Source organism: Dromiciops gliroides, chromosome 6 (genome assembly GCF_019393635.1).
Source record: "Dromiciops gliroides isolate mDroGli1 chromosome 6, mDroGli1.pri, whole genome shotgun sequence".
NCBI classification, from domain to species: Eukaryota; Metazoa; Chordata; class Mammalia; order Microbiotheria; family Microbiotheriidae; genus Dromiciops; species Dromiciops gliroides.
Genome location: NC_057866.1, coordinates 189867200 through 189893855, shown reverse-complemented (window position 1 = coordinate 189893855; position 26656 = coordinate 189867200). Strand labels below are relative to the sequence as shown.

The 26656-nt window shown below is 36.5% G+C and overlaps 1 protein-coding gene across 1 annotated transcript in view; it reads left to right on the top strand.

Annotated features, from left to right (window-relative positions):
- The window catches only part of LOC122732170 (probable E3 ubiquitin-protein ligase TRIML1), a 66443-nt gene that overhangs the window by 3996 nt on the left and 35791 nt on the right, over positions 1–26656 (top strand). The window contains exons 4-6 of the mRNA XM_043972302.1: positions 503–525; positions 667–764; positions 1951–2190. Coding sequence (XP_043828237.1) covers positions 503–525; positions 667–764; positions 1951–2190 — 361 coding nt within the window. The remainder of the gene's footprint in view (positions 1–502; positions 526–666; positions 765–1950; positions 2191–26656) is intronic.

Below are 26656 nucleotides of genomic sequence, written 5' to 3'. Positions count from 1 at the left end.
AACCACAGTATGAGCTTCTTCACATTCACATTCCAACTGTGTAAAATAAGTCCAAGATTCTTTAATCTAAGAAGCTATGTTTCCCATGCACATTCATCTTAACAAAGGGCGACTTTTAGTCTGTTGCTCACCCGGCCTTCTTCTAACTTCCTCAACTTCTGTCCTCTCACTTTAGGAAAACCAACAGGTTGACTATGTCAGCTGAGTTTTCTATGCAAGGGAAAGAGAAGGCAAAGGGCAGGCTTAAACACCCCTCACAATTGAGTCATTTCCTATCTTCAGAAGAACACTAGATGGCATGAAGCAAGTGAAATTAAAGGAGAACCACATGGTATTTCTAAACTGACTTATTTTTTGCAATCCAAGTACTATCCCTAGAAAAAATATTTCTGAAATAGAGAGGAAACTGTGGGAAGTGGTATCTGTGCCCTCTGAAAAAGAATATCATAGGAATTGACTAAGGATGAGAAGATTAAAACTTTTTCTTTTTGTCTCCCCTTAGGCTATGAAAAACACCCAGGAAAGGTAAGTTTCCATTCTCTGACAAACTGAAGAAGTCTGGGTGGGTGAAAGTGCTAACTGGTGTCTGTTATTCAAGTGTACTGAGGTTTGAGGGATCTTTAGAGCTGTATAGAACATGTATAACTGAATGTACCCTTTTTGTAGGACTGAAGCCTTGTTACTTCAAGATCCAGAGTGTGCTTTCCCAAACCGGATAGCTTTCCAAATCACTGGCATGAGTGAAATACTTGTGAGTTTCCAAAGTAAGTCATATCTATTGACCCCAGGTGGCATTACAGAAAGCCCAAGCATTCCCATATCATTTTCAGTGGATTGATGATGACATCATGTTCCACTGGCATGCACAAAGAACCCACTACCCAATATTGTTCATTTCTGCTCCCACATGACTGACATGTTTCCTATTCTCCTCTTTATAGACATAGGCATTAATAATCCTATTTATGTCACTTATTAGCTATTGTTTTTTAAGCAACTGGATTATTTCATAGCTAGTGAATTCATGTGCTTTATTTCCCAATTTGTTATCCCACTATTGAATTCCTCTTTTACCATTCTTGTCCATTTGGTAAATGTAATACTTCAAAGGTGTAAGATTCACGGTTTTATAACCCCATTCCTCCTATTCGGTTCTCTTCTATCCTTTTCATCTTGTTTCTTTTCTTTTTCTTCTCTTCCTTTTTTTCTTCCTTTTTTTCCCTCCCTCCATATCCCCCATATCTCCCTTTCTTGGAGACGTACTTCCATTCTGCTTGCCTCCCATCTATCTGTGTAACCATTTTTATATGTTCAATGTGCTGCATTTTGATTCTATTTCTTATGTAGCTATGTATGTCTCCAGTGCCCCCCCCTGACAGATTACAAGCTCCATGAGGGCAAATATCTTTTTTTTTTTGTTTGGTCGGGACAATGAGGGTTAAGTGAATTGCCCAGTTTCACACAGCTAGCAAGTGTCAAGTGGTCAAGTGCCTGAGGTCAGATTTGAACTCAGGTCCTCCTGAATCCAGGGCTGGTGCTCTATCCACTGAGCCACCTAGCTGTCCCCATCTCACCCATTATATTGTAAGCTCCCTGGGGCTGCTACTCTTTCTTTTTAATATTTGTGTCACCAGCACTTAGCACAGACTCTGGTATATGATGACTGTTTATTGAATTGGATTGAATTCACTGAATGAGTGAATGAATAAAAGCAGAGTTCAAAGGGAATGCCTTAAAACATAAGAATCATAGATTTCAAATTAGAAGATACCTCAGAGATCATCTTATCCAACATCATCTTTCTCATTTTACAGAGAAACAGGGAAATTAAGTTACATATACTTTTCATTTAATCCCACTTAAAAGTGAGAGTACTGCCCTATGATTCTCCCATATTAACCTCCAGGCTCTAGACACCCCAGTTGATTAATACTCCTCTTTTTTCTACAGGGGATATAACTCTGGATCCTGAAACAGCTGATCCCCAGCTTACCCTGTCTGAAGATTTGAAGAGTGTCAAATATGTTGATGTCCCACAGGACCAGACAGGCAACCATAAGAAATTTTCCCATGCACTCAGAGTTTTAGGTGCCCAGAGATTCACCTCAGGGAAACACTACTGGGAAGTGGAAGTGGGAGATAAAACAGGATGGGAAGTGGGAATCTGTAAAGAATCAGTCAACAGGAAGGGTAACCTCTCCAACTTAGCTGGGGATACTTGTACCCTAATGTGTGTCAAATCTGAAAACCGTTTCTGTCTCTGGACCTCACACAATGTCTTTTATTTAAATCAACCTATACGCAAAGTGGGTGTTTTTCTTGATTATGAAGAGGGGCACATAGCATTTTATGATGCCACAGACAAATCCCTTATCTACAGTCCGCCCAAAATAGCCTTTCTAGGGCCTCTTCGCCCTTGCTTTTCTCTTTGCCTTCCCAATGAAGAAACTACCCCTGGATCTCTCACTATTTCCTCCAAGAGTAATCAATTAAAGGGTTGTCAGTGATGATAATGACTATAGGAGTCTCAATGACAAGTGACTGAAAAACATACCTAAAATTGACTTTCTATTCATTTGAACCCATGTTGAACTGGTCAATAAAGTTATGTATGATAATCAAAACCAATGAGAATAAAATCTCTTATTTTTACTTAGTATAAACAGTAATGTGCCTCACTTTGTATCAATACCCAGTGTACTTCATCTCACTGACACGTCACTGAGAGTTTCAGCAATATTAGATGCCAATCCACATATGGAAATTCAACTATCTCCTTAGTATGAATGGAACTGGACATCACGTATAAACACTGTGTCTAAGATAGGAACATATATACATATACATATACATACATATTTGTCTCCATATAAGCACATGCATGTGTGTATATTCTTATTTTTCTCAATAATAGGCATTTTTCTTTTTCTTGGGGTTTTTTCCAAGTGGATGGTTATGAAAAATTCATTTGAGTTGTTTCAGATCTTATCCAAGAAGTCCTAAAGTATTCCTGGGCTTGAAATAACCAGCACAATACCACTTACAAACTGAGACAACTGGAAGATCTCACCATTAGTGGCAATCCTTCACTCTACACCGAACCTTCATGGCATGATAAACTTTGGCAAGCATATGCCTTAAAAATGACCCTGTTTTCTAAAAAATGAGCATGTCTCAGAGGGTAATGGAAAAATGCATTATGGATATAAGAACATCATAATATCATGTGAATGTGAAATCACAAAAGACAACCAAGATTCACTCAACAATAGGAGTGAAAAATAAGGCTAATGGGAACTAGTGCCTTTGATAAAATGAGAACAATAAAGAAATTGTCCTAACATGGTGATTGGATTCCTCCTACACCCAATGTTGAATTAATGGAACACAGAAGAGAAGAATCACATGCAATGATCATGTCTAGGTTGGTTGCAAGCTTCATTTTTGTAGGACAATAAAATAACAAATAAACACATATAAAGAACTATATCATCTGAAAACATTATACCTTTGGAGTTTGATTAGTCATTACTATTCAACAAATAAGAAAAAAAAGTTCTAGTGAGTCCTCTGAACCATGAAATGCCATTATTTTCAAGATATTATCTCTAGTCTATTTCTCGATAAGGAATATAAATATGAAATAGAACCATACCTGATTCTGAGTCCAGGGGATTTCTACTGGTACAATTTGGCCTAAAGTAGCATTTTCCATTTTTAGCCATTCATTTCTTCCATTCTATACACATGTCAGTATTTTCTAACCTTAAAAGCTCTGAGAAATATTCTATCAAATGCCTTTGCTAAAATCAAGATAAATTATGCCCTTTCATCTATTAACTTAGTTACTCCATAAAAAAAAACTCTAGTTAGTCTGAAATGATTTATTTTAGTGAATCAAAGATGGCACCTGCTCAGTCATCCTTATAATTGACTCCAATGTGTACCAAGAGATGAAACCTTCAGTAACCCAACCAAGTAGATAGGCGCTAAAAGTTTACCAGGCCAAAGAAAACTGACCAGCCCACTTTATCCTCTTAGAGAATGAATTAAAAAGAATCAGATTTCACCTATTGCCCAAGAAACCATTTGGACTTTGGTCATTTTTCAGGACTCTCCTGTTTCTTAACTTAGATGAGATCTGTTTCTTGTGTCCCACACTAAGATATTAAAACAAGAGAAATGCACCCATCCATGTTATATGCCAAATAATATTCCTCTTTCACCTACTGCTTTACTTCAGGATATCTTGGGGTGGGGGGAATCTATGATTTCCCCAGTGTGATTTATCTCTTCATAGGAACATGTTACTGCCTGTACAGGCCTTAATGGGGAGAGTCTTCATCATATAATAATAAAATAACAGTTTCAGTGCTTGAAGGAACCTTGAAGGCCATCTCATCCAATGTTCCTTTTTAACGAATGAGGAAACTGAGGACTGGAATGGGTACATGACTTGCCTATATTCACATAGCCAGTAAATATCTGTGGTAGTTAGAAATGTTCACCATCAGAAAAACTGATGAGTGTTTGAGTCCTCCTCTGTAGGGGTTTCTTAACATCATTAAATTGATAAGAATAATTTCAACCTCTGAAATCATAAAGATAGCATGTATTCATAGAGTATTTGAAGATTTTTTAAAACACTTAAGGAGGGGAGGGAGGGAGGCAGGCAGGCAGGCAGGCAGGCAGGCAGGGAGGGAGGGAGACAGGGAGGCAAAGGGGGAGGCAAGGAGGCAAAGAAGGAAGGCAGGCAAGGAGGAAGATTGTTATTGATATTTTACAAATGAGAAAAACAAGACTTAAGAGGTAAATAAAACTTTACCAGAGACACACAGTTCAGTCAGACTTGGCCCCTGCCCCCCCCCAGATAAAATAAGGGGTACATATGTACAGAAACAACTAGAATAACTGGAGAGCAAATAAGTGCAGCCTCTATATAAAAAATAAATTCTGCCAACCTGAGTGTATGTTATCTGGCTTGTTCATCTGGATTCAAATAGGCGTATTCATCTATTTGATAGGTGAATTCAACTGTTTCTCATTACTATTTATCCTATATTTGTGCATTTTTAAAGGGCTCCAATTCCTTCTTCCTTTCTGAGTATAAAACAGAGGTATCTCTAACTAGGATGCACTCAGAACCCAGAATGAATTCTGAAGTTCTGGATGGAATTGGTCCTTCATCTCTTGGACATATAATCAACTTTATAATGAGATTTTACATATATACATATACATGTATATGTGCGTGTCTGTGCGTATACTCTATATACTATATGTATATACTATATATACACATATACAATTAGTGTGTGTGCATGTGTGTATAGTATGTATACTATATATATTTACATATACTACATGTGTGTGTGTGCGTTCCTGTGCACATGCATGCGTGTAAGTAAAACTGGTTGTCCCTTGTGGATTTGTTTGTTTGGGAAGATAAGGATTGGCTTGTAATTTCATTGACGTAGAGAAATCTTGATTAGTATAGAGAATACCCTCTCTAAGAATGAAAATCATCAAACCTTCTACAATTTATGACTTAATCCCATAGTTAAATCAGCTTCACATGAAGCTATGTTTCTATTCCATTAAATCACCAACTGGACAGACAGACCCAGTTAATAAGTGTCCAAGGCAGAATTTAAACCTAGGTCCCTTGACTGACAGGTCAGGCTTTTCCCACTCTGCCACACTACTTTAGTGAGGGAAAGTAACTGACAAGGCAATGCTGGTCTCCCTATTTCATAAGCTCATGAGGTAGTATATACACATTTCAGAATATGGATATGCTACTCTAGGAAGATACAAGAACTCTTGTCCCTAAAACACAGCATGGGAGCTCCATTTTGCAAAGGAGAAAATAAGGTAGGAGAAGATAAGCATGTTCTACTGGATAGAAAGCCCACCTCAGAACCAGGTTGATGTAGGTACAAATACTATCCCAGGTCCATGCTGTCTATAAGACCCTTTGTAGCAACTCTGCGTTTGTAAGTAAAAAAATACTGATGGTCAAAGGTTTATGGCAACTAGATGGCACAGTGGATAGAGCTCTAGGCCTGGAGTCAGAAACACTTGAATTCAAAATCAGCTTCAGATACTTATTAGCTTTGTGACTGTAAGAAAGTCACCTAACCACTGTTTGACTCAGTTTTCCCCAATGTCAAATGAGAATAATAACAGCACCTACCTCTCAAGCTTGTTGTGAGGATCAAATGAGGTATTTATGAAGTGCTTACTAAAGTGCCTGGCACATAGTAGATGTTTTGTAAATACTTATTCCCTTCCTTTCCAAAGATTGCCACCTTCATTAGTAGGAATTTCCTCAGCAAGGAGTTCTTTTTACCAATGGTCTTTTTTCTCCTTTAAAACATGAAGTAAGGGGCAGCTAGGTGGCACAGTGGATAAAGCACCAGCCCTGGATTCAGGAAGACCTGAGTTCAAATCCAGACTCAGACACTTGATACTTACTAGCTGTGTGACCTTAGGCAAGTCACTTAACTTAACCCTCATTGCCCCACCCAAAAAAACCCATTAAGTAAATAAATTTTTCTTGTACCCCCCCCCCATTCTTATACTTCCAAGCCTTAGGATAATTTAAAACAATTTATTTCTAATCCAGAAGTCTGAAAATTTTCTAAGGGGCATAAATAAGTCAGAATTTTAAATCTTAAACTTGTGTAAACAGAAAATATTTCAGGTTTTTTCCTTTTCTTTTCTTTTCTTGCTACTGTTGTTATTATAATATGTGTTTACCATATCTTGAAAAGATTCCATCCAACTAAGTAGACAGCTTTGTTGTTGTTTTGTCATTTTTCAGTTCTGTCTGAATTGTTGTGACCCCTTTGGGGGTTTTCTTGAAGATACTGGAGTGTTTTGCCATTTTCTTCTCCAGCTCATTTTATAGATGAGGAAACTGAGGTAAACAGGATTTACTGACTTGCCCAGGATCACACACAGCTAGTAAGTGTTTGAGGCCAGATTTGAATTCAAGAAGAGGAGTCTTTCTGAATCTAGACCCGGCACATTATCCACTGCACCACCAAGCTCCGAGTAGAGAGCTATTATTATCTTCTTTCTTCAAATGAACTATATCTAGTTTAGGGGTAGGGTGATGAGATGGGAATGGCACTTTATAATAAGAAGGTTGCCACATAGGGAGAAAGTTACAGATTTAAATATGGAAGCAAAGTAGAAAGCAGTTCACTCAGGAATAAAATGATGGAGAAATAATATTATAAAAGAGTTCCTACTGTAGTTGCCCTTGATGAGTTCTAGAGATAAAGAAAGAGACAGAGATTAAATTGGATTAAACGAACCCTGAGGCAGATTTCAACCCTTGAATTTTGTGATCCTGTGATGGGTATTAATTGAAACAGGTAAAGTTAGAGTTTATAAAAAGGGAGGGAAGGGCAGCTAGGTGGCGCAGTGGATAGAGCACCGGCCCTGGAGTCAGGAGTACCTGAGTTCAAATCCGGCCTCAGACACTTAACACTTACTAGCTGTGTGACCCTGGGCAAGTCACTTAACCCCAATTGCCTCACTTAAAAAAAAAAAAAAAAAGGAGGGAAGATAGGACCTCAGAGAGATCATCTGAGATCAAACTTCTTAGATGAGTAAACTTTGGCCTAGAAAGAGGATATGACTTGTCCAAGGTGACACAGGTTAACAATACAGGGAGTTAGGATTGGAACCCATGTCCTCCAGGTCCAAATTCAATGACTTTTCCATGTCGCCATCATAATACAGAGGGAACAGCTTGCACAAAGATGTGGAAGTAGAAAATTGTAAAGCACAGTCAGGGTACAGCAAGTAGACTATTTTGGCAGGAACACAGGATGTGTAGAGGGGAGTAAATAGAGATTAATCTAGGATTAAATGCCAGGGGAAGGATTTTACACTTCCTGTGCAAAAGGAAAACATTATAGGTGTCAGAGGACAATCAAAGCTGTTTTGGAAAGAGTAGTATAAGAGTAATGGGTAGGTTTGGTTGAAGGGAAAAAGACACTGGAGGCCTGAAGATATGAGAGGAAAGTATATAGAAGCTCATGCAAGTAGTAATGAGTTTGAAGTACAATGGTGACTGTTGGAACAGAGATAGAGATGAGCATAAGAAAAACTGTCTAGAGAGAAATGACAAGATTCAGTAGATAACAAATGGTAGAAGATGTCAAAGATGACCCTGAGCTTGAAACAGAACCTAGCTAACTGGGATAATAATGGGGCTATTGACAGAAAAGTGAGAGGAAAGAAAAGGGACTGGCTAGAGGGAACATATGATAAATTCAAGAGATATATGTTCAACCTGAGGTTTTGTGAAGGCATTCAAGTGGAAATGACTTTCAGGAAGCTAGAAATTCTTGTCCAATGCAAAGTCATGGTTCTCCATATGAATTTAGGAGACATTTACATAAAAGTGATGGCTGAAGAACTGGGAGAGGATGAGCTCTCCAGGAGAGAGAGGGCAAACACAAGGGAGGAGCCATCAAAGACAGCTATGAACAAAGGGGTAGAAGAAAGGGAATTCAGTATATAGGCTAAATAAGGAAAGAGTTCCAATATGAATATGAAATGAAAAGCAGTGGCACAAACCTGAAATAAGTGTGCTAAAGGCCAGAATTAAGGAAGGCTTGTAAAAAAAAAAAAAAGTCAAGCCCCCCCCCAGCATTGCACGGTACCAAGCCTCACCTGGGGCCTTAGGCATAGGCATGGGAATGAATTCAGCCTTGTTGATTTCGACAAGGAAATATTGAATGGCTGCCATGTAGATATGCTTGAGGAAATATATGGTATTGTAATTCTTGACTCCTAATGTATTCTATCTAGAAAATGGGTTCCATAAAGGAGTCAGTGCTGTTTCTCCTCTACTTAACTATCCTGATGCCTAAGTAAAGGTATGCCCAGGTTGCATCTCACATGAAGCTGAACGTGTGCACCCAGATGACATGCATATATCAGCTTTTGGAATGCTTGCCCATGTTACCTAATTCTGTTTTTTGTTTGTTTGTTTTTTTGTTTTGCAGGGCAATAGGGGTTAAGTGACTTGCCCAGGGTCACACAGCTAGTAAGTGTCAAGTGTCTGAGGTCCCAAAAAAGAGAAAAAAGACCTATTTGCACACAAGTAGTTATAGCCGCTCTTTTTGTGGTGGCTAAGAATTAGAAATCAAAGGAATGTCCATCAGTTGAGGAATGGATGAACAAGTTGTGGTATATGATTGTAATGGAATATTATTATGCTATGAGAAATTAGCAGGATGATTTTCAGAAAGACCTGGAAAGACTCATATGAACTGATGTATAGTAAAGTGAGCAGAACCAGGAGAACATTGTGCACAGTTACAGCAATGTTGTTTGATGAAGAACTGTGAATGACTTAACTATTCTCAGCAATGCAATGATCAAAGACAATCCCAAAGTACTAATGATGAAGCATACTATCCATCTCCAAAGAAAGAACTGATATTGAGTGATGCAACACAGACTGAAGCATGGTATATTTCACTTTCATTCTTTATTATTTTCTTTGAGTTTTTTTATACAAAATTACTAATAGAGTAATGTTTTACATAATTGCAAAGGTATGAGCTATATCTGATTGCTTATTACCTCAGGGAAGGGGGAGAGGAGGGAAAAGGGGGATAGAATATAAACCACAAAACCTTAAATAAAAATGTTTATTTAAAATAAATAAATACCTCTTTGAGTGGATTATATTGAAATAGCAACTACTACTTGAATTAATTTATTTTATTTGAAAAGGGGAAAGTGGAGAAAAAATAATGTGAAATTTCAAAAGAAAAAGATGTTTTGAGTCGATACTCATTTTCATAAATCTAAGGATTCGAATTCTTTAAATTAAAGTAAAAACAAAAAGCAAAAATACCTCAGGATAATGACCTGGAAAACATACAACAAGATAAATCTTCTTTGAGATAAAAATAAAAGAATGTTTACTGTTGGAATTTTCATGTCTTTATTTTTTCATGCTGTAGAGGTTTGCAAGAAAAAATGGAAGTTGAAAAACAGGAGGGTTATCCATGGAGCAGAATGAATATATGACTTTAGATCTGTTAAAAAAAAAAAAAACTCTGAAAACTGCTATGAACCCTTCTGTCATTCAATGACCAGAAAAAATAAAAGCACTGAACATAGGTTTGGGGAGGTGGGAATCTGTGGAGGTGGTGGATGAACAGCTTTGTTCCTTTACTTCCTCCACAGCTATGACCTTGGAAATGACACAGATTCCTCTTTAAGTGCAGAAAATCTGCAAAGGGTGAGTGAGTGAAAATGACATTTTTTTTTGCACAGATGCATACTTCAGTCTTCAAAAGGAGCAAGACTTGGGCTGTGATGAATGGGCATGTGAATTTAACTTGCTTTATACCTAAAATGATTAAAGCTAGTTTAGTGACTCTAGAGACATTTTTAGCTTTCTGCTGTATAATCAGAAAGTATTAATAGTACTTTGAACAAAAAGTTATAGAAGAAATGTTCTCAAGGAGGAGATTTTGAATTGTTGCAAATTAAATGAAGTGATAGGTTTAACAGCAAATGTTACATGCATTTTATTTAAAATATAATATTTCTTTTGAAAATAGTATGGCATGATGAAATGTTGATTTTTAAGATTTGACTGAGCGTTTTGGAGATACTTGTCCCAAAATATTGATCAAATGATAAAATACAAGAGGTATCCTGTGGACAAAGACTGGGGTATACTATTCCAGTACAGGATTAAAAGTTCCATAGTTACAAGATAAAATCGGTGCATTGAAATTTTTCCATCTGAATTAGAAAGTATCAACAGTTTAAAGAAATGATCATATTTCAAGAAATAAACAAAGGTGTGCAAAGCCTCAAAATGTGCTTATTTTTAAATCCATGAATTCAATCTGAAAGAACATATGACCTGAGTTTGGGATGGATCTGGAAGGTCCATTATTAGGAGAGGTTCTGAAAAAAAAACTGAAGATATCTTTTCTTCTCACACAAAACATGAGAATAGTAGAGGGATGGTAGAGAAAAACAAGAGGGACGACTATGGTTAGGACCATGATGATACCTAAAATGCCTTTTTTTGCCACGGGGTACCTTTCCTTCAAAGGAAACTGAAGTTATTATTACTTCTAAGTTGATGACTATTATATCTCTATCTCTAGCCCTAACATTTTCTCCCTACTCCTGACCTAGATATATACTGTGTACAAATTATTTTATATGGATTAAGATATTTCCAGCCAATTTCCTCTTTATCCCTTTTCATCTTATAAATCTCTGTCACCATCCCATACTGTTTATTAATTTATTCCAGTCTCTAATGAAGAGGTGACTCTTCTGCTGGTCAAGGCCAATCATTCTGTTTACCCTTGCCTTGATCCTATCCCATCTCTAACTGATTATTCCTCCCCACCATAATCCGTTTCCTTTCTCTAATAATTAATCTCTCCAACTCTACTCATTCTTTCTCTAACATGTATAAACATACCCATCTCCCCAATCTTAAAAAAAAATAAATCACTGAATTCATTCTAAATTTCTTCTCCCCTTCTGAGTTAAACACTTCAAAAGACTATCAGTATTTGGTACCTCTACTTCCTCATCTCCCACTGTCTCTAAACCCTCTTAAATATGGCTTTCAACCTCATTATTTAACTAAAATTGTTCTTTCCAAAATTATCATCTCTTTTTATTTTATTTTTAATTTATGGAATAAAACAAGCATTCCTTAACATAGCACAATAAAAAGATGATTGTACATGAAAGTGCAAATTTACTATGCACAACTTCCTTTCAAATATACAACAAAATTATCATGTAAATTTCCTTTTTTCCTTCCTACCGCCTACCCTAGAAATAGTTATAATTAGACACAAATAGTTATATATGTATAAAATTATCTCATACAAACTTCTATTTATCAGTTCTTTCTCTGGATGCAGATAGCTCCTTTCTTCATATTTCCTATATGTCTAATTTTGGTATTTGCAATAGTCAAAATAACTTACTCAAAGTCATTCTTTAAACAATATTGCTCTTATTGTATACACTTTCCTCTTGGTTCTGCTCACTATTCCCTCCATTATTTCAAGCAAGTCTTTCCTTGCTTTTTCTAAAATTATTGAGCTCCTAAATCACTATTGATTAGAGAGATGCAAATTAATATAACTCTGAGGTACCACCTCATACCTATCAGATTGGCTAAAATGACAAAAAAGGAAAATAATAAATGTTGGAGAAGCTGTGGAAAAATTGGAACACTAATGCATTGTTGGTGGAGCTGTGAACTGATCCAACCATTCTGGAGAGCAATTTGGAATTATGCCCAAAGGGCGATAAAGCTGTGCATACCCTTTGACCCAGCAATACCACTTTTGGGTCTTTTCCCCAAAGAGATCATAAAAAAGGGAAAAGGACCCACATGTACAAAAATATTTATAGCTGCTCTTTTTGTGGTGGCAAGTAATTAGAAGATGAGGGGATGCCCATCAATTGGGGAATGGCTGGACAAGTTGTGGTATAGAAATGTAATGGAATACTATTGTGCTGTAAGGAATGATGAGCAGGAGGAGTTCAGAGAAACCTGGAGGCTCCTGCATGGACTGATGATGAGTGAGATGAGCAGAATCAGGAGAACATTGTGAACAGTATCATCAACATTGTGTGTTGATCAACTGTGATAGACTAGATTCTTCTCACCAATCCAATGGTGTAATACAAGAAAGTTCCAAGGAACTCATGATGGAAAAGGCTCTCCAAATCCAGAAAAAAACAAAAAAACAAAAAACAAACTGTGGAATATGGATGCTGAGTGGACCATACTATCTCTTTTGTTTTTGGTGCTGTTGTTTTTCTTTTTGGAGGTTTTTCCTTCTTGCTCTGATTCTTCTTGTATAACATGACTAATGGAGAAATATGTTTAATGTTATATATCAGATTACCTGCTGTCTAGGGGAGGGGGGAAGGAGGGAAGGGAGGGAGAAAAATTTGAAATCTTATCTAAACAAAGGTTGAAAACTTAAATACATAAATAAAATTATTGAGCTCATCATTTCTTCTAGCACAGTAGTATTCCACCATAATCATATACTACAACTTGTTCAACTATTCCCCAATTTATTGACATCATTAGTCAAATCTAAGGAGATAGAAATCTCTATAACCTCCTAACTGTTTTTACTGCCTGAAAGATCTCTATTCTCTAAGACATCCTTCTTATAACTGCCAAATTAATATTCCTAAAACACACATCACTCTCCTGCTCAAGAAGTTCCAGTGGCTCCCTATTGCTTCTGATATAAAAGACAAAAAACCTCTGTTTAGCACATTCTGTCCCTAGTCAACCTTCCTGAAATAACTATATCTTAATCTACTTTACACACTCTATATTCAAGAGCATTTGGTTAACTCAGTATTTCCCATATATGAAATATTCATCATCTAATCTTTAAACACTTCCACTCACTATCCCCCATTCCCATAACATACTTTTTCTCTGCATCGTAAAATCTCTGTCATTATCATTTTCATTCAGTCATGTTCAACTCTTTGTGACCCCATTGACTATACTGGAGTGGTTTGACATTTCCTTCTTTAAGTAGATTAATGCAATCAGAAGGTAAACGACTTGTTCAGGGTTACACAGCTAGTGTCTGGGTCCAGATTTGAACTCAGATCTTCCTGACTCCAGACATGGCTTTCTATCTACTGAGTCATTTAACTGTCCTTAAAATCGCTAGATGTTAAAAAAAACTAAGCTCAACTGATCTCTTTCTATAACTGCTGCCTAATTAACACACTCTAAAGCAGCTGTAGCATTAGCGTCTTAGATACATGGGAACCTAGATTTTTGTGCTGAGAGGGCTCTTTCAGGTCATCCATACCAACCCCCTCATTGGACAAATAAAGAAAATGAGGTAGAACAAGGTGCTACAACTTACTTTTTGTTTTGTGGGGCAATTAGGGTTAAGTGACTTGCCCAGGGTCACATAGCTAGTAAGTGGCAAATGTCTGAGGCCAGATTTGAACTCAGCTACTCCTGAATCCAGGGTCAGTGCTTTATCCAATGCACCACCTAGCTGCCCCCCTATAACTTACTATTATATAGATTCCATTTATAAGGCAAGTATTGAAATCTGAACCCAGGTCTTCTGACTCCAAATCCAGTATTCTTCCCCTCATGCACCTTTCTTCCTTTCTCATGTCTTCATGGACAATACCAAGGATGAGTTATAATTATATAACTGACTGAACATATTTTGGTTTATTATTCACAAAGACTACCCATGGAATTCATCTCTGATAAAAATCAAACATCATAAGCACTTTACTTGTACTTATCAATAATTTGTAAATATTAAATGATACAATTTTCATGAACCAATCGTATCTTCAAGGATTTTAGTAGCATTTTTATTTTATGGACTACAATCAGATCCTCTTTATCATTTTTAGCAAGTTAAATGCATTTATTTCCCTCTCATGGTTTTTAAAAATATTTATTACACTTTCAGCACCCTGTACAAAGTCAAGTTTAAATGAGTCTTCAATTTCACCTTACCTGATTGATTGGATAGAAAAGTAATTAGTGACAGGTAGTGAATAAATGTGATGTTTATAGCAAAGCAAAGGAAGTTGAATAAATAGTTTTCATCTTCACTTTGAGAAATTTGCCATTTCAAATGCAACAAAAATGGAAAATATTGGATGTTGGAGGTGATGTGGGAAAGCTGAGATGCTAATCCACTGTTCGTGGAGGTGTGAAAAGATCCAACCCATCTGGAGAGAAATTTGGAACTATGCCCAAAGGGGTATAGAACTGTACATACCCTTTGATCCAGCAATACCACAGCTGAGTTTATATCCCAAAGACATCCCCGCAAAAAGAGCTATTTGTACAAAAATAATTCTAGCATCTCTTTTTGTGGTGGCTAAGATTCAGAAATCAAAGCAATATCCATCATTTGGGGAATGGCTAAACAAGCCGTGGTATATGATGGTGATGGAATATTATTGTGCTATAAGAAATGACAAGCAAGATGATTTCAGAAAGGCCTGGGAAGATATGTATGAATTGATATATAGTGAAGAAAGCAGAACCAAGAGAACATTGTGCACATAGACAGAAATATTATTTGATGAACAACTGTGAATGACTTAACTATTCTCAACAATACAATGATCCAAGACAATTCCAAAGGACTTTGATGAAATATACTATCCACTTCCAAAGAAAGAACTGATATTGATGGACTACAGACTGAAGCATGTTGTCTTTTTCCACTTGCTTTTCTTTTTTCTTTTATTCAAGTTTTCTTATACAAAATGATTAATATGGCAATGTTTTACACAATCATACATATATAACCTATATCTGATTGCTTACCACCTCAGGGAAGGGGTAGGGGAGGGAAGGAGGGATAAAAATTGGAACCCAAAATTATAAATAAAAATGTTTATTACTTTAAAAAATACAGAAAGATACATACGGAGTTTAAATAAGGGCTAGAACAGAATCTATTATGCTTCAACTGAAGTAAAAAGGGGGGGCGGGGTTAGCAATCATGCTCTCCAACAAAGCAGAAGCAAAAGTAGTTCTAATTAAGAGATAAAGAGGGAAACTACATTTTAAAAACATGCCATGGAACTACTGATGAAGCATATTCTCCACCTCCAAAGAAAGAGCTGATATTGATGGAACACAGACTAAAATATGCTGTATTTCATTCTTTCATTTTTTTCAAGTTTTCTTGTACAAAATGAATAATGTGGTAATGTTTTACATAATCATACCTTTATAGCCCATATCTGATTTCTTGCCACCTCAGGGAAGGGGGAGGGGAGGAAAGGAAGGAGGGATAAAAATCGGAACTCAAAACTATAAACAAAAATGTTTATTACTTTAAAAAAAAATTTGCCATTTGATCCATTTTTGACAATTAACTCACTTTTCTTCCCCCAAACTGATCTTTCCCTATAACAGCAGCATTTACAATCTTTTAAAGTGATACTTTTGTTGTGAAAAAGAGGACACATAAACAAATAGCATAAAGAAAAATGTTCACCCTCCAAATATGACCAAATCAACCATTTTACCTTTCCCCTTTTGCATCATTAACTGTGCTAATCTATCAATAATATATTACTTTAAAAATAAAAAAGCTAGCACTTAGAAGTGCCTTCAACTTTTTCTGATTTTGGCTGGTGATTATTTCTAATTAAGTTGACTACATACTAATAAAAATGGGATTAATGAGAGTTGGAAATTCTGGCCTGAAAATTCATAGAAAGAAAATGTTACTCTTTAAAATGTATCTTCAGGGGGCAGCTAGGTGGCACAGTGGATAAAGCACTAGCCCTGGATTCAGGAGGACCTGAGTTCAAATCTGACCTCAGCCATTTGACACTTAACTAGCTGTGTGACCCTGGGCAAGTCACTTAACCCTCATTGCCCTGCAAAAAAAAAAAAGTTAAAATGTATCTTCAGTATGTACTATTACATTTGGATTGTTATGTCTAGGGCTCTCCAATTATTCCTGATGGGTCTGAGTCTTAAACTGATGCTATATCATAGTTGCTACCCTAGGCTGTCTCAGTAAAGTCTTATTATCATAGGCTATCCAAACACCAGAAGACTGACCCCAACCAAGTAACATGAAAATAACATGCGAGAAACAAAATATTTAAGACAGCTGTAGTGGCCAATCTTTATCCAAAAGAAAAGGAGATAAAATCTACTACTCTCTTTTCCTTGGAGGAAAAATAAAAAGAGGACGACTGGTGGAGAATGTCACATATGCTATCAGACTCAGTTTCTGTGTTGGTTAGTTTTTCTTGGCTATTTTTCTTTGTTATAAGGAAGGTTTTACCATAGAGAGACTTAGGGATAGGGTCTTTCCAGAAATGACTAAGATGCAAAAAATAAAAGCTATCAACAAAACTATTTTAAATATACAAGGCAACCAATGTAAAGGACACATATGGTTCCTCTAGCTATCTAACAAGTTGTCATTATCTAGGCCCTGTGAAATGTGCAATGCCATACCCCTGGCAGGAAAGTCTTCTAAGGCTATCACTTCCTCAGAGATTGATATAAAGGTGCTGCTCCTGGCAGCGGTGGTGCTGCTGCACTCAGTGGTGGTGGTACTGATGCTGCTAGTGGTGGTGGTGGTGGTGGTGGTGCTGCTGCTGCTGCTGCTGCTGCTGCTGCTGCTGCTGCTGTTCCTTCATTTTTGGAGAGGACCATGACATGGGGATGTGATGACATGACTTGGAGTGAATTGGATTTAAGAGAAGGAGGGCTGTGCAAGGTCACCGACCTCACTTACTCCTCCAGAGTCATCTGGATCTAGTGGCAAGACATATAATAGGAAGACTGGAGATGACCTTCTTCATTTGAGGCAATTGGGGTTAAATGACCTCCCTTAGGTCACAGAGCTAGTAAATATCTGAGGTGAGATTTGAACTGAGGTTCTCCCAACTTCAGATCCAGTGCTCTATTCACTGTACCACCTAGGTGCCCCAAAGGAGGTAAGAATGAGGGCTGATGAAGACAGGAAGAGGGAAATGAGAGTGAGCAAAAGAAAAAACTTGTGAAAATGGCCTCTCTTTTTTTGGTAAGGCAATTGGGGTTAAGTGACTTGCCTACAGTCACACAGCTAGTAAGTACGTAAAGTGTCTGAGGTTGGATTTGAACTCAGGTCTTCCTGAATCCAGGGCCGGTGCTCTATACAATGCACCACCTAGCTACCCTGTCTTTTCTTTTAAAGTGATGTAGCAGGGAAGGTCCTCTGCAGAGATGGGAGGATTAGGAGGCATTGTTGAAGGCTGAAGGAAAGAGTAGATGATACAGAATTTCTGCTTTAGAAAATATGCTAGAAGTCAATCACACTCTAGAATATAAACTCCTTGAGGTTATTTTTGTGTTTGTATCTCCAGCAGGAAGCCCAGTGCCTGTCACATAGTAGGAGCCTAATGAATGTTTGTTAAATGAATGAATCAGTAAAGAACAAGAGGATCGTTCAGCATCGAAGGCCCAATTGAAAATAAGACAACATAAATATGTAGTGGTATGGCTACATTTTTCCCATTAATATTCAGCAGCCCACAAGTAGAAGAGAGAAGAGGTTTGATAGAGGTTGAAACAAATATAGCTTGGTAGAGACCTTTCTGATAAGTTAAAGGATGCTAATCATCACCTTTAATATAGACCATAGTGACAGAAACAGGATTTATGATCAAAGTGCTTCTTAAACTCTTTCTATTCATGACCCCTTTTTACCTGAGAAATTGTTATGTGATCCCAGGTATATAAAAATGTATACGTAACCTTTTACTGTTGCCAAATTTTTGACAACCTCCACATTCGGTTACACAAACCCATATGGTGTCATAAACCCATACTTTAAGAAGTTTTGGACTATAGTATGGCTACCTATAGCAATAAAAGAAGAGAAATGGTGGGATGTGATAAGACCAGTATTTTGTTTACTCACTGTCTCTTAGTTCCCTGTCTTCTTTGACTTCTATTCCCCACCAAGAAACCTGACTAGCCTTTGATGCAATCCATTGACTTGAGGACATAAAAAGGTCCCAGTTTCATGTAATCAGGGTCTCTCAGACTTGGTGGTTGACTAAATCTATGAGAGTCACCATTCCCTGATATCATAATGAGGGCAACATCCATAGAAACTAAGTATCACTGTATCCTTGTTGTATATACGTGATTGGGGGGAAAAAACCCACCCTTTTTCAATGATGCATGAGTGTCTAACCCCACATTGAACCTGAACTAAGATGACACTAGGATTAAATTGCCTACAACAGTGGAATAAAAATAGGTGAGGAGAAAATAAAAGTACCACTTTTTGCAGATGATATGATTTATTTAGGAAACTTTAAAGAGTCAAAAAAAATAACCAAAACAAAAAATTCAGCAAAGTTGCCAAGATAGGAGATAAATCCACATAAATTATGAGTATTCCTTTATATTACAAATAAAATGGATTGGGAAGAACAAGAAAGAGAAATTCCACTCAGAAGAACTACAGAGAGTCTAAAATATTTAGAAGTGTATATATTAAGATATACCCAAGAACTACATAACTCCACCTATAAAATGCTCTTCTCAGAAATAAAGACAAACCAAAAGTCATTGGAGAAATGTTGTTTTTACATAGGTAAAGTTGACATAATAAAAATGACAATACTACGTAAATTAATTTACCTATTCAGTATCATATCAACTACTAAATAATTATTTTATAAAGCTAAAAATAATATTATTCATATGAAGAAACAGAAGGTCAAGGAACAATTAACAAGTGGGAAGGAAGAGGGATCTCTAAATACCAGATCTCAAACAAAGAATTAATCATGAAAAAGATTTGGTGCTGGTTAAGAAATTGAGAGATCCAACCAGCAGGGAAAAAATGAAGTACACAATTTACTGAAGCAAATGAACATGGTAGTGTAATGTTTGATAAACTCAAAGATCCCAATACTAGGGGAAAGACTCACTATTTAGCAAAAACTTCTGGAGAAATTACAAAATAATTTGACCTAAATTAAGTATTGATCAACATTTTTTCTCAACTTATACAAAGATCAGCTCTAAATGGATGCATGATTTGACATAAAAGATTACTTTCTAAGCAAATTAGAGAAAGAAGGAACAACCTGTTTTATTTGTCTTTCTGACAATGTAAATACATCTTTCCTTATAACACATTTAATGGACCTACATCTGATGGATTCCAAAGGTCTGAATCTATATCTAGAAAGGTAACCCATGTTGGCCCAGAAAAGCTAGTATCTCTTCTTCCTGACCTTGGAGATAGATGGCAGTTATGATAGCAGGTTCAGCAAGGATAGTGTTATAGATGCTTATAATTCTGTGGAAGTAGTCCAAGGAACACAAATGGTCAATCCTGCTGTGACACTAACCTTACATAAACTCTGATACGCTCTGAGACTGGAAAATCAATGATAGGCTTTGTAATGAGATAAGAGGAGGAAGAAAAAAAAAAGGTAGTGGAGGTGGTGATGGTAGAAAATGAAAAGAAAGAGGAAGAGAAGCAAAATCCATGATGCTAGTGCCACTATTAAGTTTGTGATTTACAAATATACCTGAAGTTCCTTTGAGTCAAAAGCAAGCAAAGCCCAGATGGAAAATGGAGAGTTACCTGGAAAGTTCTGATCCTTTTATAAAGGAAGGCTTTGAGAGGAGTTTAATGTACTACCTCCAGCCTTCCAATCAGAGGGGAGAGGCAAGTGAGGAAGCTGAGTTGGTGATGAGTATTGACAGCTGAGTCAATCTGCAGGTGACTTCAGGTGATTAGCCTGTATTAGGGGAGACCTGATGTTTACTGGAGTCAAAATCAAGCAGAGCTGCTTATGGAAGACAGTATTAAGAAATTATGTTTTGGGTACCCACTAGCTGCACACTAGGGTGCCTCCTTCTCATGAGAAGAAAATAAAGCCTTTGTCACTTCAAAAAAAAAGAAATTATGTTTTGTAATTGAGATAAGCTTAGGTGGTTTTCACACAAGTCACACATTTTCAAATTATTTTGTATTGTTTGGTCCACAATGTTTTTTCATGTATGTGTGTGTATGTACACACACAAATATGAGTATGCACCTATGTATTCATGTGTGCATGTATATATACATGCATGTGTATAGACATGTACATACATACACACAGACGTGTGTGTGAGTGTGTTTTAACTCATCAGAGATAAAGAGTGTTAAAAGATGAGCTGTGGTGATCAGATACGTTGGCAGTCTCTCAGGGAAATTGTATGTTTTTTACTCAGCCTACATAACCCACTGAGAGCTTATCAGGCCAAAAGTCTTCCCCTAAATATAACAAATGTTCTGAAGGAGGAATGAACACTTTTAGATCAAACAAACGTGTTTTGAGTGTAGTCAGATAGATACTGAGAGTTTGTTTTGCTAAAAAGTAAGCATTAGGGTTCTCTTTACAGATATTAAGAAGTTTTCTTTCTCAGTAATGATGCCATTAATGTTGCCAGCCAAATGGAATTACCAAGCTAAAGGCATGACTCAAGATTTGAGGGGACTAACCAGCTATACTTTGGGCTATATCATATATTCTGCACAGAGCTTAAAGGAATCTATCTCAGAAAAGAAATGCCTGTAATTTATCTTGCTTTCGACCTTGCAAAATACAGAGGCAACAGTACTGACCAATTTGTCTATCCTTAAATGTGATCAATAAATACTGCCTGAATGCAGGTAAAGTGGAGCCCTGATTCCCTATGTTCTTTTCATGATTGCTCTTTGACAGAAAACATTCTTAAACACCCAAGATATCTGTTCTTTGACATCATCTAAAACAAATATTTCTGACCTTGGCTAGAATTCCCATCAAGCACATTACATTGAAGAGTCTGAAACTCAAGGAGTGAGTATAGGAGAAAAAAAGCTCTTAATGAGGAAAAAACGAGTTATTAATTTTTAGATTAATGAGTGTTAGATTTAATCAACAGACACTAAATATATTGATGGAGCAACATCACGTACACCCTGTTGGACACATCTTTAGTGTACTTATCATGTAATATTGTGCCTATATAATATAATGTAATGTGAAATGATATATCTATCTATGAATAGTAATCCTATATTAGTCTTACATGCCTAGTAGTCTATAAGTTTCATAAACTAGGAAGGGACTCATTGGGGGGGGGGATACCATATGTTTATTTTCACTTTCCACTAACTGAAACTTAGCATTTTTTCAAATAGAAATGTAAATGAACAATAGCATGTTTCTAAGGAGGGGTCCCATAGGCTTTACCAGAATGCTAAAGTGGTTCATAACATAAGAAAGGCTAAGAATTCCTTCTCTGATGGATGGGTGATTTCATCTCATTAGGTAGCTAGTGGGTACCATGTTGTTCTTCAAATCAGGAAGACCTAAGTGTGAATCCTGCATCAGGCATTTACTGGCTATGTGATCCTGAGTAAATCATTTTAGCACTCTTAGCCTTAGTTTTCTCATCTGTAATATTGGGTAGTAATAGAACCTATTTCCCAGGGTTGTCATAAAGACAAAATAAAATAACATATGTAAAGGACTTTGCAAACCTAAAAGCACTATGCCTTAAAAGTACTAAGTGTTATTATTATTATTCAAATTTATAATCCTCTTTAAGATGCAGATTGCAACCTACCCTTGCCTATATATCCTGCATAACTCTCAACAATAGAGGAAGGGGTATGTTCTTGTATACCAGGAGATCACATGAATAATTGATGGGGCACATGAGCTGTCCAGTGCTTATCCCTCACTTGCCAAATGGTCAATCTTTGTTTTATCATGCATTTCTTTTGTAGCATTCTGTACACTCCCTCCTTCATATTTCCTTGTTTACAGTATGTTTAAAACTACATCTCTCCCCTGTCCTGTGGATGATCATTAGCATCAATTTTTCAGAAATTGTCATATTCTGTAACTCACAACCATACAATATCACTGAAAGAAAATTAGTATTATAAAGATGGGCCTTTGATGCAGAAAGAAGTTTAGGTCCAGTAGAAGAACATTGCAATCTCCCAGAAGTCCAATTCCTGTTGTTATGGAAGAAATAATTTCGTTTATAACCCATGGAGTTTTACTTAGTAGATTGATTTTTTTTGGACTTTTTAAATCTTGTCTTTTTTCATTCAATTTTTAAATGTTAAAATATTGATAGCAGAATATAAATCCTGAGTATGTCTACCACTTTTACTGATGAACACAACCATTCATAGAAAAAATAGAAATATATCCATCAGTAACTCTAGATATTAGTTTAATATTACCTGTATCATTTAGGGAACTTGGATACCAGATGTCATTTAATTTCTACTACTCCCTGTATAGCCTTCAGCAAGATTACTTGCCAGGGCAAACTGTCATATCAAAGCTATTGAATTTCTCACTGAATAATATGAAATTGCCATCATTCAATGTAATATCAACTGCCAGAAAACTGCTCAGGAAAAAAACCACAACTCTACTTCGAGTTTATTCTTTAAAATAATTCCATACTTTCTTTTGTTTCTAGATGGACAAAATCATGCTGTGTTGGTAAAAAAATAATAATAAATTTTGTGACTGTATAAGTTTCACCATAATATAAACCAGGTGTCATTTTTGTTTTTTAGTACATGTAAAGTCAGTGGATTTTATATACCTCAGAATTAAATAAGAAGTTATTGAATTAAAGTAGATAGAAATAGATGCATGTATATAAAGATGGAAAAGTACATTTTTTTTAACTCTAAATTGTATTAATTTTTGTCACCTACTTACTATTGTATTGTTCAAGATTATGTCATGTCATTCCCTAAAAGGACATTGGTGCCTAAAATTTCTAAAAATATTGTGTGATTTTTTTTTCTAGAAGGCAGAATGGCACAGTGAGTGGGAAGAACATTGGTTCAGATTTCCTGGGTTGAAATCCCACCTCTAAACATCTACAACATGAAAGTGTTGGACTAGATGGCCCCTTCTAAGTTCTTGATCTATGAATATATTCATAGTTCCATGACCAGGATATGTCTTGGTATTTAGGAGTATTTTGAAACAATTACTTTGCCTAAGGTACTACTCTGATGACTCTTTGTAGTGGCAAAATGATCCTTGAGTTTTCCAAGGTAATTCCAACAGAACCAAAACTATTAAAGTTCCTACAAAGTTGAGAAAAGTAAACCCAGTGACTGCGTGTATTTTTGTGTGTGTGAGGCAATTGGGGTTAAGTGACTTTCCCAGGGTCACACAGCTAGTCAGTGTCAATTATCTGAGGCCATATTTGAACTCAGGTAATTCCTGAATCCAGGGCAGGTGCTCTATCCACTGTGCCACCTAGCTGCCCCCGACTGGGTGTATTTTATTCAAGGACTAGCCTAACCAATGTAAAAGTGGCCTGTCACTAGTAGCTTTAACACAAGGTGACATATTCTTATTTGTCACAGTCACTCTATAAAGACCATCAATAGAAATATGGAGATTTTGGCGTCTGCATCAGTGTGGGGAACACCCACATCAATTAAATCCTGAATATTTTAAATTACCAAGGAAGTATCATTTTGAATTTGTCGTATTTTCTACTTCACTTTGCGTGACATAAGAAATTTGCATTTGAGAAAAACAGCAGATGTATAAAATTCTTTTAAAGCACATGAGACCTAGTTTGTCTGATAATGATTATACTATTTTTATTTTCCAATATCCAAATTTTATAAAAAACCTGATAGTTTTGGTTATATGGAACTAAAATTTTTTCTTGTTTTTATATTTTTGTTTGTTTTGGGTTTTTTTTTTAAGAAGTAGAAATGTATATCAGATAACCAGCTGACCCCAGAATGAGGAAAACCTAAGGTCATCTACTTCTGCTACATAATGACTTTGTGACCCTAAGTCAATCGTTTAACTTCTCCAAGCCACGAGCAACTCTGTAAAACTAAAAGCTGCAGAGTAGAGGCTAACTTGCAATTATATATAGGGGATTTCTTTACCAAGAGCTCCCTATACTGTGAAACTACAGGTCAAGGATAAGGAGTTGGAAATTTTGAACACCAAATCATCCTAATTAGTGTAAGTGGCAAGGAGCATAACAAGATTTGCCCTTGGGCTATGCAGAATATGAGTGGATATTGCCTGCATGGTTTCAATCCCTCTTTTGGAACCTTTGAATCCTACTTCTGGCCATGCTTAACTAAAATGTCTGTCTATGTAATGATACTAAGATCTTTAATAGGCTACTGAGCTCAAAGAACTCAGCTATTGATGACTGGAGTTCAGTGTTTCCCAAGATCAGGATAGAAGAACATGCAGAACAAAATTAAATCATATGTTAAATTTTTTTTCCAGAAGATGGAATGCAAATGAAAAATGAACATATTAAAAATTTTCAAACTCATTAATGATGAAAGGCATGTACATTAAAAACAACTCTGAGGTTTCCCCTCTCACTCAGCAAATTGAAAAAGATGCTATAAGACAGAAACAATCGATGTTGGACAGGATATGAAAAGATATACATTGTTGGAGCTATTAATTAATCTTACCCTTCTGGAAAATAATATATAACCATGCTTGAAAAGCAGGAAGAGGAGGGGGGGGGAGGAGAAAGACAGAGACAGACAAAAATACAAAGTCAAAGATAGAGACAGACAGAAAGAGACAGAGACAGAGAGGAAGAGACAGCTAGACAGAGACAGAGAGAGATGGTGGGGGCGGGGAGACAGACTGAGACAGAGAGGTGTACAATTAGGCTGTAGAGATAGATTGGGGCCATGTTGTGAAGGGCTTGAAATGCCAAACAGGAAAAATTCCTTTTTTGAAATCTAGAGGCAACAGAGAAGCTTGGAGTATATTCAGTAGGGCAGTGATATGGACAAACTTTTTCTTCAGAAAACTCACTTTGAGAACTATTTGAAGGATTGATTAAAGAATACTTGAAGCAGAGAGATGAGGTAGGAATCAAGCCACCTGAGAGATAATAAGGACCTGAACTAGGGTGATGATTTTTTAGTACCAAAAAACTGCATAGAGATTAGAAGATGAAAGATTTTGTAGAAAAATAAACAATACTTGATAACCAACTGGATATATGAGGTGAGAGAGTCAAGGATACTATCAAGGTTATGTAAATGGGTAACTAGAAATATGGGAGTACCCTTTATGGAAATAATGAAATTCATAAGGAAGGCATGTTTGGGGGAAAGATAATCATATCTGTAAGTTATTTCAGTATCCTGGGATATGGTCAATTCAGGTCATTTGATCTGAATGCATTAAATGTAACTAGGCTCATGCAACATTTCCTCATCTATAAGGATTTAATTCCTTATTAGCAATTTTGCTTGATACTTTCCAGTCTGAATATCATTTTCCTTATTGTTCATTGGTTGTTTGTACTTCATTATGGAAAAGGAACATTACATCAGGGTGATGTCATAACTTACACTGAATTGAATTTAAGCAAGGGAAGGTAACCAACTTCACCTCTCCTCCAGAGTCATCTAGGTCCAATGGCAAGAAATATATTAGGATGACTGGAAATGGCCCTGGATGTTTAAGACATTTGGGGTTAAGAGACTTACCCAGGGTCACACAGTTAGTAAGTGTCTGAGGTGAGATTTGAACTCAGAACCTCCCAACTTGAGAGCCAGTGCTCTTATCCACTGTGTCACCTAACTGCCCCTATTCTCCTTATAAGAAAAACAAAACTAAACTAAAAATTTAGTAGTCCCAGTTCTTAATTTTCAAATATCATTAATTTATCAATAAGAAATATCAGTTCATTGATCTTGATTCTTCTCCACATATAGTTTATTTTGTCATAGTGTCTCTGTCTCTCTCTCTCTCTCTCTCTCTCTCTCTCTCTCTCTCTCTCTCTCTCTCTCTCAATAAAGATTAAGTGACTTGGCTGGGGTCACACATGAGCCAAATTTGAACTCAAATCCTCCTGAATCCAGGGGTGGTGCTTTATCCACTGTGCCACCTAGCTACCCTAGTTTATTTTAAAATACTCTTTGTTGATCTTTGCATTGCCAAAAGTCTCAGCTTCCATGAATTAAAAGTCCAGACATTCTTTCAAGATAATGCTACTCTTTCCTTTAGCTCATTGCCTACC